The 16,357-nt window shown below is 40.9% G+C and overlaps 1 protein-coding gene and 1 non-coding gene across 4 annotated transcripts in view; both read right to left on the reverse strand.

Moving 5' to 3' along the window:
• Positions 1 to 7,386, reverse strand: part of dysf (dysferlin, limb girdle muscular dystrophy 2B (autosomal recessive)) — a 114,709-nt gene extending 107,323 nt beyond the window's left edge. For all 3 annotated transcript variants that reach the window (XM_085349229.1, XM_085349234.1, XM_085349206.1), the window contains exon 1: positions 7,078 to 7,386. In XM_085349229.1, the coding sequence (XP_085205355.1) occupies positions 7,078 to 7,165 (88 nt within the window). In that variant the 5' untranslated portion in view covers positions 7,166 to 7,386. The remainder of the gene's footprint in view (positions 1 to 7,077) is intronic.
• Positions 7,387 to 14,600: 7,214 nt separating this feature from the next.
• On the reverse strand, positions 14,601 to 14,674 carry trnan-guu (transfer RNA asparagine (anticodon GUU)). The gene has a single exon. It is a non-coding gene; the product is annotated as a tRNA-Asn (tRNA).
• Positions 14,675 to 16,357: the final 1,683 nt, after the last annotated feature.

Consider the following 16,357-nt stretch of genomic DNA (forward strand, 5'->3'; position numbering starts at 1 on the left):
TGGGGGACACACATACCCCAAATTTTTAAAATTTGGAATAAAGTGAGTGTGGTTCAGGAAAACCTGAATCACCTTCCAATAAGTTATGCCTCACAATGTAAACATTATACTGAAATGTTTTGAAAAAAATATGAGGTGTTGAGCAATAAAACAATAAGAAATATTGTTAATCTATGAGTCACTTGTTAATAAAAGGGTCCTACAAGCTGTCGTGCAACTAGTTCATGGGATTGTTTTTTAATGAAAGGTTTTTAACACAAGCTTTACAATAATATATTTATAATTGATTTCTAAAATGGTATTTTATGAAAAGTGGTGAGAAAATAAACTAGTCATCTGCATGAGAAGTACTAACAGAAGTAGGCTGTCAGTATGCTTCTTATTCAGTAACTGAAAGCTGAGTTTCATCTGATTTTTCAGGATACCTACAAAATTTCACCCTCTGATTAAATGTTGAAAATTGCCGGAGTGTATCCGTGCTGCTGTATCAATGTTATACTTTATGTCCAAAATGTTTTCATCTTACATCAGTTCTTCTTTATATTGTAATAGTAACAGTTGTGATTTCTTTTACTTTGGGGCATCTCTGTCTGCCTTCAGTCTCGACACAGTGTGTCCCATGTGAAGTAAATTTCTCTTTGATCCTTTAAGATAACTTTGGATCTTTGAAGCTGATTATACGCAATCTTAAAAGTTGATAAGTTCAAGTACAAACTACTCAAGAGCAGCTAGTTACACCAGTGTGTTTATTATCTGTACTTAAGGCCTAGAGACCAGTCAGCAACCCCTTTAAGCCAATTCTTACTAGGCTAAAAAAAATATGTATGTCCTGACCAGTTGGCAAGCGTGTGCTTAAGGTTGCTATGAAACCTTTTGTTTCAGTCACATGACCCTAGAGTTCACACAATGGTCCCCTGACAACCATAGGGAAAAATGTCTATTCCCCAAATTACTGGTGATTGTTTGCTTGACATTGCTGTCTATTACAGGACAAATGTACTTTTTTTGTTTTTAAATGAAAATTATGGGTGTGAATCTGCTAACCTTTTTGCAGACATCACCACCTAGCAACTGTCAGCAACCACACACCAACCGGTCATTCAATTTGTTTGTCCCTAAGGATGTGTGGTTGATGCCAGTTGCCAACCGGTCTCTAGGCCTTTTTGTCAGAACCCTTAGGAAAGTAGAAAAATTCAATTTAAACAAACAAATAAGACTATACTTATCAGCATGCATCCAAGAAAGTGTCATGATCTGCAGCAGCAGATTGAGTGGAGCAGTGAGAGGACCCAAATGCAGATGCGTGGAGACTGGAGTTAACAGAAGGCAAGCCGTTTATTCAGGCTGACAGGCAAAACAGCATAAAAATAAGAAAATCAGATTGAATGATGAACTAATCAAGAAACACTGAACTGGGAAAACACTGGGACCCCTGGACCGCCAGGATCATAGCTGTAGATGAACAGACTCACTGACAAAAACAGAGGAAAATAGAGACAATATATACACTGATGAGTGATCAGGAAGATCAGGGAACACATTTGAACACAGCGGGAACAAATTGGTCGTAATTAGACAGAGGAAGCAAAACTGAACATAACACACAAGAGACAAAAACTGTCAAAATAAAACAGGAAGTAGCACGAACACCGAGACGCAGACAAGGACATGCAAACTTGACACTAAGATGAGGTTAAACAAACATGCAAACACACGACCGACTCAAGAGAAAAAGAATGAAACACCCAAGAGACGAACATGAGAACAGGTAACGAGACAGAACACAGAGACATGACTGAGACGAAGAAGAGAGAGAGCGAAAGAGAAAGAAACAGAGATGTAAATAAACATGGAGACAAGACTGACTTCCACAGGAGACACTAAGGACAGGACATGAAACTAAACAACCTAAAATCATCTGAACCACAACAGGTGATAGTACAATCAGAAAACTCAAAAGCACAAGAAAACTAAACTAGTAAATGTAACTCATTCTTTGAGATCAACAACAATAACCAAAAAAGATTCATAAACACTGCGACCCAGAACCATGCCAGAAAATAAACTGCAACAACCTGCAAAGATAAAATGTTACTGAGAGTTTTGAGACCAGCACTTGAGTAAATATGAACTTTGGTACCTACAAATGTACCCAGCTGTTCAAAGAAAACAGACCCAAAACTTTTTTGTGTGTGTGTAACTAATTATCACCTTTAAACATCTACATTAAACAGCTTTTCAGTCATCTGAACCCATATTCTCAAAATAGTCCTCTCATAGTAACATCAAATTCTCATACTTGGTGTCTGCTTTTTTAAATTGTATGCACTCTATCTCACTATCTAAAGTAAATTTAGTAATAGATTAAACTGTCTGAACTCTGCTTTGTTACCATTATCAAACTGTAAGGAAGCTGAACACGTAAGTATAATGTAATTGAAAACTTTCTGATCTTAAATAAAATTTAAAGGAAGTTCACATATGTAGGTAAACCGTGTTGATGAACTAAGCCATGTCAGTCTGTGTCTTGTCTGTTTGTTCCTCTCTTTTCCTGCAGCATCCTCTCATCTGCCCTGTGCTCACACATCTTGTTCTTCTGAGGCAGTCAGCAGATCTAATTACACTTGATTATATGATTAACTCAAACACAGTTTCAGTTTATTTTATGCGTATATAAAATTAACCTTGTAAAATTCCAGCAAAATAGCTTCAGACCTGCCTTTTGCATCACTACTTAAAGAGAACGAAAAGGGAGATGATAACCTAGAATACAACATAATGAAGATCAAAAATACAGCCGACACCAGCAGGGAAAAAATACTAACTGAACTAACATGGGAGGAACACAGTATGACACAACAAAGGAATGCAGGCACGTTCATGCATTTCCACTATGAGACAGCTGAAACTATTCAAGATGACAAGGGGAAGTGAAACTAAAGGCACACGAGACAACAAAGAATCAAACTAAAACTGGAAGTAACTGGCTGAAAACAAAGACAAAGGACCTCATGATGGAATCAAACCCGCACTGCTGCATTAGGTTCAAAGGTTGTGGTTTCACGTTTAAGTGCTGAACTAAACCAGCTACACTATAGATCCATTAAACTACAATGCTCTTTATCAGCCTGATGTGCGATTAGCTCTCGTACCATGTTAGCCATCCTGACTTTACAACACAGTGAATGTGGTATGCTTGTCAGTTGATTTTTGTGTTAACGTAGGATCTGATTTAGTGCAATAAAATTCCCCTTATTCATTCCCAGATGAAAGTCTCTGCATTTTTTTTATTTCTGAGGTCCAGTCTCCTGCCTTTACACAATCCTAGACTCACTGCAGAGAAACCAGATGATGCTAGGACAGAAACGATCGAAATAATCTAATGAGCTTACACTTTCCAAACCAGGGTATCTGTTACTATCCTTTCTTCTTCAGTAGCATTTGAGGCCTTACTGATTCAAAGAAATGATGCAGCAGTTTTTAGGAGCAGACGCAGCAGAGACAGCATTCAGCTATCAGGGGGAGCAGATGAGTTAAAGCAGGACAAGTGTCAGATACAGTGGAACCCCGACTTACGAATACCCCATTTAACGGAAAATTCAAGTTACAAAGGCACTTAACGGCAATATTTCTTCCCGTGTTACGGCAAAATGCCCACCTAACGAAAATCTGCTGGCTCTGATTGGCTGAGCCCAGAATGCCTACAATGCTCACAATGCCTTCCGAATCATGTGACAACCCCCTTGGCTTTCATACTTGCGCTTTGCTGTTACACTTGAACGACGTATTGTTGTTGCAGTTAGCAATTAGCCTATAGCCTATCGTTCACTCAAAAGACGCGATGGGTGCTTCGACTTACGAAAATTTTCAACTTACGAAAGAGCCTCGGGAATGAATTAATTTCGTAAGTCGGGGTTCCACTGTATCAGTGAGGAGGAGAAGCTCAACAACAACCTGAGTGTTCAGCTGTTCGTCAATGTTTTCACTGAGCAGCCACAGAGTTTTTGTCCTAACCCACCACAGTAATGACCACTTTTTCATTTGCATGCAGGAGACTATATCGTATTGCAAATTTTGATAATTACACAAAGTCTGATTATGTTGTTTCACCATTACTATGATTCAGGCATTTAAATCTGCCAAATGGTCACATTTTAAAGACAGTGATTTCAGTGATGCATTAAAGATTGTGCAAGAACTGCTTGATCCTAAGAGCATCACTTGTTTTTCTCCAATAAAACTATATTGCAGCTTTTATGTAAGGCAACATTTTATACAGCACAACATCAGATCCACATCTATAGAAAATATGAATTTCTGATTGACCACTTACTGCAAAATCTCTCGTCTCCAAGGGTTAACTAGACATGAATTTCACCTGCAAATGTTGCCGACCTCAAGACAGGATAAACTATCTGCATGCTGGAAAATTTAACTCTTTTTTGTGATCCATATTAGAATATTAGAATATTTTCATTTGTTCAAGCCAAAGACATAGAACCAAGCATTTCATCTTTTTGCTTTCAGGAAGTCATCATGCCATTTTTAAGTGTGCATAGAAGCCTGCAGTTTTGTATGATGAAACCAGTGCTCCTCCATGTTAAAAGGAGACCGTTGAGGTTCCTCATCCATCTGTTCAGGGTGGTTTCCAGACATTCAGCTGGAATATCCCATTGTAAATAAAGAACCCATAAGCCTAGGAATGCCTTGGGATCCTCTATGGATAACTGGAAGATGATGGATGGATGACTGGAAACTCACTGCTTCAAAAGAAAAAATAACTCACTTTAACTTAAGAGAGGCAAGTTACACTAACTTTATAGTTTTGAGTGACCATTACTTAAAGATGAAAACTTAAGTATCAAAGTGGTCTGTTGCTAGCCAAACCCTAACAGAAATAATTATACCAGCACTACTATATTAAGAATTTTTGTTAAACGTTAACAGTCCCCATTAATCTTTGTGCTTCCAGTGAAAAAGTTTACTTTGCTTAGAAAAACCAAGCAGAAATGATTAAAACAAAAGAATGCACAATAACACACTTCGAGTGTAATACACTTGTGTGTCCTGAAACAGATTGCAAAGAGGACTTGCAGAAGTGTCAGGGTTACAATTAGGTTATGGTTAGGTTTAGGGTAAGGGGGGCTAGGGAAATCATTATGTCAATGAAGGTCCTCACTAAGTTAGCTGAACAGGCTTTTGTGTGTGTGTGTGTGTGTGTGTGTGTGTGTGTGTGTGTGTGTGTGTGTGTGTGTGTGTGTGTGTGTGTGTGTGTGTGTGTGTGTGTGTGTGGCCTATATCACACAGGGAAACATTTGTGCATAGTCATAGTGTCAAGAGTTCATGACACATTTAAGACAAAACAGTCTTTTCAAAAAACAAACCAAATGTTAAAAGCAAACAAATGATGAATAAATAAATGAATAAAATACTTCCCTCAGCTGGGATACAAGATTAGTACCAGTGTGTTTACTGTTAATTTGAACATAGACAAACGTTCCAGATACTTAAAATTTGCTCAGAGTAACAAGTTATCCAAGCTTTACATCGGCTGAGACATAAAATATTTTTGTCCATAAAAGTCCAAAAGTCTTTTTTTGCTGAACACTCGAGCAGAATGACAAAATGCTGTGGTCCTTGGTATTTCTATGTTTTATGTGTTGCAGTCCTGTTAACAGGAGTGAATACGGACTTCAGTCATTACAATCGTTTTAGTGCCTAACAGCCCTCGGTGTATAAATAGCCCTGCTGTCCCTTCAGTCTTGGGCAAAGTGTGTGTTGTGCCTTGGTTATTTCTGGATTTGAGTTTTGTATTTGCTTTTTGGGGCTTTAAATGAATCCTTCATGAACTGGTTTTATTATTTTTAAGTGTGCCTCCAGTGTCCTGAAATTAGATCGAAACTTCTGTACTCCACACCATTTTGGCACAAAGTACAGAAATGCACTAACAGATTTGAAGTCAGGTTACATCTGAATGCTCTGCAGCTAAACATCAAGCTCTTTGAAATGACCTGTAGGCACATAGAAAAGTGTGATCCAAAAGAGATCCATGGAAAACTCTACACATCTTGAATCTACATTAATTAATTTTCAAATAATACAAATGTTTCAGAATAATAGGACAGAATAATAATTATGGCAATGGTTACCAATTCCAAACCTTAGCATGCTACTTAGCATCTGCTAATCACAACTAAACAACGTTTAGTTTTGGACGAAATGTTGCTGGTATTTGGTTATAAACCTGAGGCCTGTGGAATTAAATGCACTCTACTTTAACTTAAAATTGAAGTTTCAGATTTCTGTTCAGGTTTCAGGCTCAGGGTTCAGTTCCTCTACTTAAAGATAACAGCTAACAGTAACAACATTAGCATACAAGTCTTTAGTAGGTATAATGTTTACCAACGTTTTTAAACTTGTTAGAAGGTAAGCTAGAATTTGCTCAATAAATTAAACCAATTTATTGGACAGTTGAAATGTTGCAGTGATCTATTATAATTCATTCTAAGGGGGGAAGTGAATGAGTGGATTAAATTTCAAGACTATCAGGCCAACGGCTATCACGACAGATCACTCATAACCACAAATGGCAATTTCATGGGAGCACAAAAGAGACAGTCAGACATTTGTCATGTACAAGAATAACTTCTTTGTTTTATGTAGACCATGACTGTGTGAAATCTCAGTTCATTTAACAAGATTTCTTTTTTTTTATCAGGTCACCTAAATATAAGAACCTGGATGTTACTTTAAATTGAAGTGTAAACTGAAGCTGCAATTGAAGCCGAGCGAGGAAGTGCCTCATAAGATAAACTCTGCTGAAAGACTGCAGGTATCTATAAACACAGAGGTGCTTTACTGGAAACACAGTCGGCATACTTTCTGGACTGCTTTAACTCTTCATGTTGCTCACATCCTCATCTCCTCTCTCTCCCTCTTCCTCTAGGTCTGTCTCTTTTTCCTGTAAGCTCTTCTTTCTCTGCCCCACCCCATGAAAGATAATCAGAGGTCACTTTCAAATAACAACTTCTCAGCTGTTTTTTTTCCCTTCAGGCCCCATGAACAAGCCGTCCGTACCTTCATAGGTGACGCTGCAGTAGGCATCACTGATGTCATCGTCCGGCGTTTGCAACCGCTCTGCACACAGAATGAACACGCGTAGCATGGCTCACACACACACAGCTGTCAAATCCGAGCAAGAAGCACACTGTGATCCATATGAGGGTGACAATATAGAAAACGTATCCTTAAAATAAAAAGAGATCCATGGCAGTGAAAGAGAAAGGGCGAAATGAGAATAAGAGACACGAGTCAGAACTGAGAGAGCGAGTGGTCTATCTGCAGCTCTCAGCTGTCTCCCTCACTCCCCACAGACGCGAGACAAACGTAGCACAGACCATAGTGCACTATAGCTGACTCATACACACACACACACACACACACACACACACACACACACACACACACACACACACACTGTCCTTTCAATCACAGCTGGCTTAAAGGGCCAGTAAGGCACACAAACACACATACTCATGCACACACACACACACAAACACAATGGCCTTTAGTTTTTTTTTTTTAACTCAACAGAATCAGCATTCAAACACTGCCAACTTAAAGCAACACATGGGCGGCTAGAAAATGTGCCAGTCGATGCAGATGCAACCAGAGCAAGGTGTAGTACAATCAAAGATGATCTTTAAAGGTGGTGTAGAGCAACTATAGTTGCTGGGTTCACTGTCACAATCTGTGGATTTCTCATGAATTATCCCCCCCCCCTCCCCCCACCAATCGCTCCAGGAGTTGAAGTACACTAAAGAGACCTTCTGTGTAGTCAAGTTAATTCAGAATGAAAGTTATTGGGACACCCAACTGTCCAGCAGAAGGCAGCAATATCACAAAAAAGCCTTGAATAACAAGGACAATGCTAAATACAACTTGGCTTAACCTCTTCCAACCCCACCCCTAAAAGAAATTAATATGCACTTGTAGTTTTGAAGTAAACTGTTTCTATTTATGTCCTAAGGCCCAGGAAGTTTTTCCTTCCCACTGTCGTCAAGTGCTTATACTTGGGGATGGCCTGATTGCTCTGGTTTTATATAAAGTGCCTTGAAGAGACTGTGTAGATTTGTCCCTATATAAATAAGGAGTTGAATTGAATAGACTTTAATAAAGGCTACTGGAAAGAGAGAACTGTCTTAAACAGAGTGCAACAAGGCTGTCATGGAATGATGGCTCCCTTTCTATATGGCAGCTGAGAAACCAAATCCCACAACTTCAGAGTCCTGGCTCACACAATACTTCTTATCCATAATGAAGTTTGAGGGTCATTAATTTGCTTCTTCCCTGGCTCCTCAAAACCTGGAATGTCATGTCTGACCTTCCTCCACCTCCACCTCATCTCCTAACAGCTCTAAGCATGGCTCCACCTCCACAGTTCTGAGGAAAATCCTTTCTGTCTCACTCAACCATCCTATAACTGCGATCAAACTAGACCTTCTGTCCACTTCAAGGGACAGAAGATTAACTGCTGTTTCACTCATTTTAAGCCCATTCCTTGTTCCTGACAATTTTCAGAGAAAGTGAATGAGCCAGTGTTGAGTCAACACAAAGTGTTGCAAAATAAATTACAAAAAACAAAACAAACAAAAAAATTTGTTTCTTTAGTTGAATCTAAGGTAAATGTCAAAAATAGCACAGTTTGACAAGCATAAAACAACAGCGCTGTGCCAACAAGGTGATTCCTAAAATGCAGTTAGCCAAAGATTGGCATGCCATTTTTAAGGAAGAGAGACTGAGAATAAGGCTGAGGTGTGCCAAATTACTCAATTGAACCAACTTCAAAACCAACTCGAAAAACCATCTGACCTTATTGAGTAATAAGTCCAAATTAGAACGCTTTGGTTCATATCATCAGGAATTTCAAATGTGTGTGTGTGTGTATATATATATATATATATATATATATATATATATATATATATATATATATATATATATATTAGGGGTGCAACGATACACAAAATTCACGGTTCGGTTCGGTTCGATACTTTGGTGTCACGGTTCGATATTTTTTCGATACAAAAAAAATGTTCATGCCTTTTTAATTTGTCATTTATTAAAATTATAAATATATATTTTAACTCAAAAGTACAGTTTTTAAATTTAACCCTAACCCTTGTGCGTGTTGTTTTTTAGCTCGTCATATTGCAGCCACAGAAATTATTTTGTCCATGAAACCATAAAGCTGCACTTTCTTTTTGCCTTATAGTCTGATTTGTCATAACTTCTCCGTTTTGTGGTAAGCTTTTCTTTGGCTGTCACTTCTTCACCCTGACCTGTCTTATTTGGCAGCAGAACTAAAATATATATCCTGCTGCTTTTACACACGGACTCACATAAGCTCAGCGATTCTCTGCGCGATCAACCTCTCACATGTTTAAGCTGCGGGAGATTTCACTTGTCATGTTTGCATAGTAAGCTAACGATTAATAAGACGATGTCAGAGGAATTGGTGCACAAATTATCATCACTCACAGATCAGTGCTGTCGCTCTCTATCTGCAGTTCGCACGATTGCAAAGTGAAAGCAAAAAAACAAGCGCAAATTCAAACGCGATTTCAATATGTCACATATTGACAGTGGCTCACCGATGCCAATGACATAATTACCCAGCTACATTTCTGAAAGAATGCAAAAGCATTGACATATATTTTTCCTTCTTACAATAGCCCGACGGGCAGGGAAGAGATAGATTTTGGTAGCCCGACTGAAAAAATCGCTAGCCCCAGGACGTCAGGCTAGCGATATTGCAAGCCCTGTATCTGATTGAGGAATCATGCATCTTTGGAAAAGAGAGTTTATTACAGAGAAATGTCTCTTTCCAAAATAAAAGCTATACTATCCGCTTCTTCTGGGTTATATTCTCAGCAGCATAAGGAGAATCATGTGCTAACAGCTGTCTAAATGACTCGGCTAAAGTTAGTAGCATGCTTGTTGTTTTTGTCTTTGCACTAGGATGATGTCGGCGTAAATGTGCAGTCATATTCGTTGTGTTCCCACTAGTGCTTTCAGGTTAATCTCGTTGAAATGACCTTAACACCACAACATGGCAAATCTCCGTTAACGAGCTACCGCCGATCGCCCCGTGCATGGGGCTAGACGGCCAACACGTTAACGAGCTAACTGCGCTAACACACTAGTTCCCACCCATGTAATTGAGCATTGCATGGCACATCCAACATACTGTTTTACTTTAGTCCATGACTCACTTACCTTCAGGGTCATACGTCACATGAAAACCAAAATAATTCCAAACGCCAGATCTGAATGAGGGTGGGGGAGGTGCCCTGCGCTCTTCCTTCTGTCTATGCTGTCTGTGTGGAGCGCTCAGTGGATCTGCGCTCGACAGTGCAGCCTAGGCGGAGTAGTCGAACGCAGATTCACTGAGCGCTCCACACAGACAGCATCGTCAGAAGGAAAGTTGATAAAATAAATTACAAATGTTGTATTGTTCGATACATACGCGTACCGAACCGAAAGCACGTTATCGAACGGTTCAATATCGATACGAATATCGTTGCACCCCTAATATATATATATATATAAAAACACCCAGCACATGGCGTTCCATGTATGCCTTGCCTGCTAGCATCTTGCACCCTGCTGTTATGTGCTGGATTGTCTCTGGGGCATCTTTACACAGCCTGCACCTGGGGTCTTGCCTGGTGTGATAGACCCCAGCCTCTATGGATCTTGTGCTCAGAGCTTGTTCTTGTGCTGCCATGATTAGTGCCTCTGTGCTGTCTTTCAGTCCAGCTTTGTCCAGCCACTGGTAGGATTTCTGGATATCAGCCACCTCCTCTATCTGCCGGTGGTACATACCGTGCAGGGGCCTGTCCTTCCATGATGGTTCCTCGTCTCCCTCCTCTTTCTTGGGTTTCTGCTGCCTGAGGTATTCACTGAGCACTCGGTCAGTTGGGGCCATCTTCCCAATGTATTCTTGGATGTTCCTTGTCTCATCCTGGACTGTGGTGCTGACACTCACCAGTCCCCGGCCCCCTTCCTTCCGCTTAGCGTACAGCCTCAGGGTGCTGGACTTGGGGTGAAACCCTCCATGCATGGTAAGGAGCTTTCTTGTCTTTATGTCAGTGGCTTCTGTCTCCTCCTTTGGCCAGCCTACCCCAGCAGGGTACCTGATCACGGGCAGGGCGTACGTGTTGATGGCCCGGATCTTGTTCTTACCATTCAGCTGACTCCTCAGGACTTGCCTGACCCTCTGCAGGTACTTGGTGGTTGCAGCTTTTCTAGCGGCCTCTTCATGGTTCCCATTCGCCTGCGGGATCCCCAAGTACTTGTAACTGTCCTTTATGTCTGCAATGTTGCTTTCTGGTAGTTCAATCCCCTCAGTTCTGACTACCTTCCCTCTCTTTGTTACCATCCGACTACACTTCTCCAGTCCGAACGACATTCCAATGTCATTGCTGTATAGCCTGGTAGTGTGGATCAGTGAATCGATGTCTCGTTCACTCTTGGCATACAGCTTGATGTCATCCATGTACAGGAGGTGGCTGACAACTGCTCCGTTCCGTAGTCGGTATCCGTAGCCAGTCTTGTTAATGATCTCACTGAGGGGGTTCAGGCCTATGCAGAACAGCAGTGGGGACAGAGCATCTCCTTGGTAGATCCCGCACTTGATGGTGACTTGTGCTATGGGCTTGGAGTTGGCCTCTACTGTTGTACGCCACATTCCCATTGAGTTCCTGATGAAGGCTCTTAGGGTCCCATTGATCTTGTACAATTCTAGGCATTCCAGTATCCAGCTGTGGGGCATTGAGTCATAGGCCTTCTTGTAATCAATCCAGGCAGTGCACAGGTTGGTCAGTCTGGTCTTGCAGTCTCGGCTGATTGTTCTGTCTACCAGTAGCTGGTGTTTTGCGCCTCTGGTATTCTTGCCAATTCCTTTCTGTGTCCCGCTCATGTATTGACCCATGTGCCTGTTCATCTTAGCCGATATGATGCCTGACAGGAGCTTCCATGTAGCACTGAGGCAGGTTATTGGTCGGTAGTTGGAGGGGACCGGTCCCTTCTTGGGGTCCTTGGGGATCAGGACCGTCCGGCCTTCAGTTAGCCATTCCGGGTGTCTCTCGTTAACTAGCAGCTGGTTCATTTGTGCTGCCAGACGCTCGTGGAGTGCAGTCAGCTTCTTCAGCCAGTAGGCGTGAACCATGTCGGGCCCTGGTGCTGTCCAACTCTTCATACTGGAGACCCTTTCTTGGATATCTGCCACTGTGATGGTTACTGGACCCTGTTCAGGGAGGTCGCTGTGGTCTGCCCTCAGATCCTCTAGCCACTGAGCATTGCCGTTATGGGTTGCATCCTTCTCCCATATGCTCTTCCAGTATTGCTCCGTCTCCAGCCTTGGTGGTGCTGTTCTCTTATTGTTCCCTTGCCACTGAGAGTACACCTTTGCTGGTTCTGTGGAGAACAGCTGGTTTATTCTCCTGCCTTCTATCTCTCTGGTGTACCTCCTCAAGTGGCTGGCCAAGGCTGAGTCTTTGCTTGGCAGTTTCCAAGGCCTCAGGTATGGACAGCTTGCTGTATTTCTTAGGCACCTTATTTGTCGCACCTTGCTGCAACTCCGTTAGTTGGCTAACCTCCCTCCGTGCTACTTTGATCTTGCCCTCTAGCCTCCTTCTCCATGGAGGGTACTGCCCCTTGTGGCTGTTCAACTTGTAGCCAAGCATCTCACTGATCACTGCTGCCGTATTGTAGATCAGCTTGTTAGTGTCGGTAAGTATTGCCCGTAGTGCTGCATTAACATCATCTAGCAGACCTTCTGAGGGTACTTCACGTAATCTTGGTAACCGGCTACGGGGGATCCAGGTTTCAAGCTTGGCTATGATCCTATTTTTCAAGTCAGTTCCTCTCGCACTCAACGATCCTTCTCCTATCGCACTTGGGGCTATGTACCCAATCTCGGGTGGGGGTGATGATATCTCCCCCCTGACCTGGCGTGCTGACTCCTCCTTGCCGTAGCATTTGTGTTGTACCTCGTCAATCTCTAGCTGTGAGAGCAGTCCCTTCTTTCGAATGTTGGAACACTGAGCTACTAGTTGTTTTGCCGTCATTGTGGATGTTGGGTATCGAAGAATCCATAGGTCCCTCATCCTATTCATGTTCATATATATATATATATATTCATATATATGTATATATATATATATATATATAGAGAGAGAGAGAGAGAGAGAGAGAGAGAGAGAATTTTTCTGAATATTTCAGAAAATAACCATGCAAAATTATGTTTCCACTTACGTTTTAATGCAGAAATGCAATTAAGAAAAATCAGTCAATCAATTTCCTAGGTTCTGCTTGTCTGGGTCTTGGGGGTAGCAGTGTAAGAAAACATGACCAGACCTTCTTCTAAGGGGACACCAAGGTGTTCGGAATGAGTGATGAAGATATTGGGATTAGATGAATACACTTTTAAATTCCAAATAAAGTCAGACTAAGAATGAGTGTGATACTTTACACCATGCATAAATTATCAGAGTCAAACACTAAATATTATTCGACTCAGTGAACAGAATCACAATGCAATCTAGACATTAAGACTCTTCATGTGACTGGCTTCATTCCAGTCTCTGCCTCGCATGACTAAAGTTTTACCAACTCACAAATGAGAGAAGGCAGCAAAGGAATTTGAACTCGTGACTTATTGGAATTTGCTTCTCTTCTACTAACTAAACCTTCAGCAGAAGCTTATATATAATGTAGTAAATAATACAACTATATGAAAAAAATCCTGCATATGTTCAGTAATGGGGTCAAGCTGCAAACAGACATGGGGGGATTTTGTTTATCTTCTATTTATAGTTTTACCCACTGCGCTGCAGTCATCTACACATTTAGGGCGAGCATGTAGAGAGCTTACGGGAAGCATGCTGACTTGAGGGAGCAGGGATAAAAATAATTTGTGTGTGTATGCGTGTGTGTACTGCTGTGGATGTTTCTAATCTGTTAACGACACTGTGTGTATCACCCAACATCTTCAATCACTTTAATTAGAAGATATTGGTCCTATAAATGGTCCTCTCTCCAGAGAGGCTGACATAATTAGAGTTTCTCCCACATTGTTATTTGTTTACATAATGAATCATGTATAACATAAAAAGATGTAGTTACATTTTGATTGGAAAATGGAGCAGCTGACCCACTGTGTATGCTTGACTTTCCTTCTGTTTAAGAATGTTTCTTTAGACAGCTGAAAGTTACGGTAGGCCTTTGTGACTCTATGTCCAGGATTTGATTCTCACTTTGTAAGAATCAAATCCTGGATAAACCTGTTATGTCAAGAAGTGGCTTTGAATTAGTGATTAGTAGTGATCTGTTACTTACTCATGGTATTCTCACAGAAAGCTAAATTAGATGATCTAAGAGTTTTACTTAGTTAATCAGATGACCTCAGAGAAAACACAACATTAGACAACTTTTGTGCCAGCTATTAATTCCCAACCAAACAGGACGTATCTGTGTTATCGCAAAGCTGTTTGGCTTGCTTTTAACCCCTATCTAACATTTCTAGCAAAAATTGTCGTCCCTGGGTGGGCTCGAACCACCAACCTTTCGGTTAACAGCCGAACGCGCTAACCGATTGCGCCACAGAGACCATGCTGCCAGCCGGGCACCAAATGTAACAAATCCAATAAAAGTGTCACAAATATTCCGCATGACGAACTCTGTCTGGCCTCAATATTTTTTTAATTAATTAGCAGCGACATAATTTCATCTGTACCCTTGTGTGTGAACCTCACGTTGCCTGTTCGCCAGGAAAACGTTGGAAAACAGGAGACCTCTGTTTGCTCAGATTTTTAAAATTGTGTTTTGCACATTTCATTTATGCAAAATAAAACTGGAATTTCGCCCGCACATTTGCACCTGTACTGGGGGCACACAGACGTGCACATTTGTGTTAAACACAACATGATAACATGACATAACTTGATAACATGAACAGACTACATGAAGAAACCCTGACGCAAGATTGCCAGGGCTCGTACGGGATTTGAACCTGAGACCCAGCCGTAGCGAGACTCATACCCCAACGCAGAGGTGTGATGCCAATGATAGCGTGAAAGGAAGCATATGATGAGCTGTGGCGACCCCTACAGCGAAAGAAGATGAACAGCACTTGATCCACACAACAAATTTCTACCTTTTAAAAGTGAAGCTGAGTAGAAAACTTCACTAGTAGTGACACTATAACAAGCCACTTTGTGATACAAAGCAAAGTCCATCAGAAGAGAAACTTGTTTAAGTGTTACTTCAACTCATTTGCAGCTAATGGAGTAAAATGCAGGACTGACTGTAAACAGGGATGTTATGGGCAGCTAGGTGTGAATAGGTGTGAATGAGCAAGCCTACAGAAGAGGCTGAAGGCTGCTAGTTTGAGTCCCTGTTCTGACACATCATCACTACAATGCATCACTCTTTGTGTTTCTTTGATTTATTGTTTTATTGTTAAAAAAGGGAAAAGGCGAAAATATCCTGAATGTGATTTAATACATGTATCTAAAAATAAGTCCTCTGTGCTGCTGCATGCTGATGAGAATTAAAACCAATATTCGTACATTCACTTCAGCTTCAGGTTCCTGGAGGTCAACTTTACAGAGCATCCTAACAACCTTCATGACTGTCCGGTATGGTAGTCGCACCAAAAGTGACAAAAAGGCCCCCCAGAGTGTTGTGGAAACAGGACAAAACACAGTCAGCTAACAGCTGGCATCTCTGGGTCATCTTTACACCACTTTTGTGAATTTTTAAAAACTAGCCAAACACACACAAACGGACTGAAACACAACTTGTTCCCTAGGACTGTAGCACCCCTGAACCTGACACCGCAGCACCTATGTACCACCCTCATGTGCAACAGTCTTCTGCCCAATCCCACATCCTATCCCTTGCCCACGTAACTACTACAGTTTATAATATGTAAATAAAGTTCACTTTGTACTCCTCAACTCCAAACAACTAAAACCCTCAGGATATACATAAAATATGTATACACATGGCCTGCAAATACCTCATGTTCAGTCCATGCACATGATTTTTTTTCTTATATCTATTTCTTACTGGGTATTTGTAAATTTGTGAATGTAATGAAGCATATACACGTATTAAACATTTTACTTTCTCATACACAGTAAATTATATCTAAATATTGTAATTTATATTTATATTCATATCAGTATTTTTGTGTTAAAGTTTTTTGTACCATGTGAGGAATTATTGCCTCAATTTCGTTATTTTGTCATAATAATAACAACAACAACAATAATAATAATAATGACAG

The sequence above is a fragment of the Diplotaxodon limnothrissa genome, linkage group LG3 (assembly GCF_057381915.1).
Source record: "Diplotaxodon limnothrissa isolate DT_005_m linkage group LG3, D_limnothrissa_male_GT1.1, whole genome shotgun sequence".
Classification (NCBI taxonomy): domain Eukaryota; kingdom Metazoa; phylum Chordata; class Actinopteri; order Cichliformes; family Cichlidae; genus Diplotaxodon; species Diplotaxodon limnothrissa.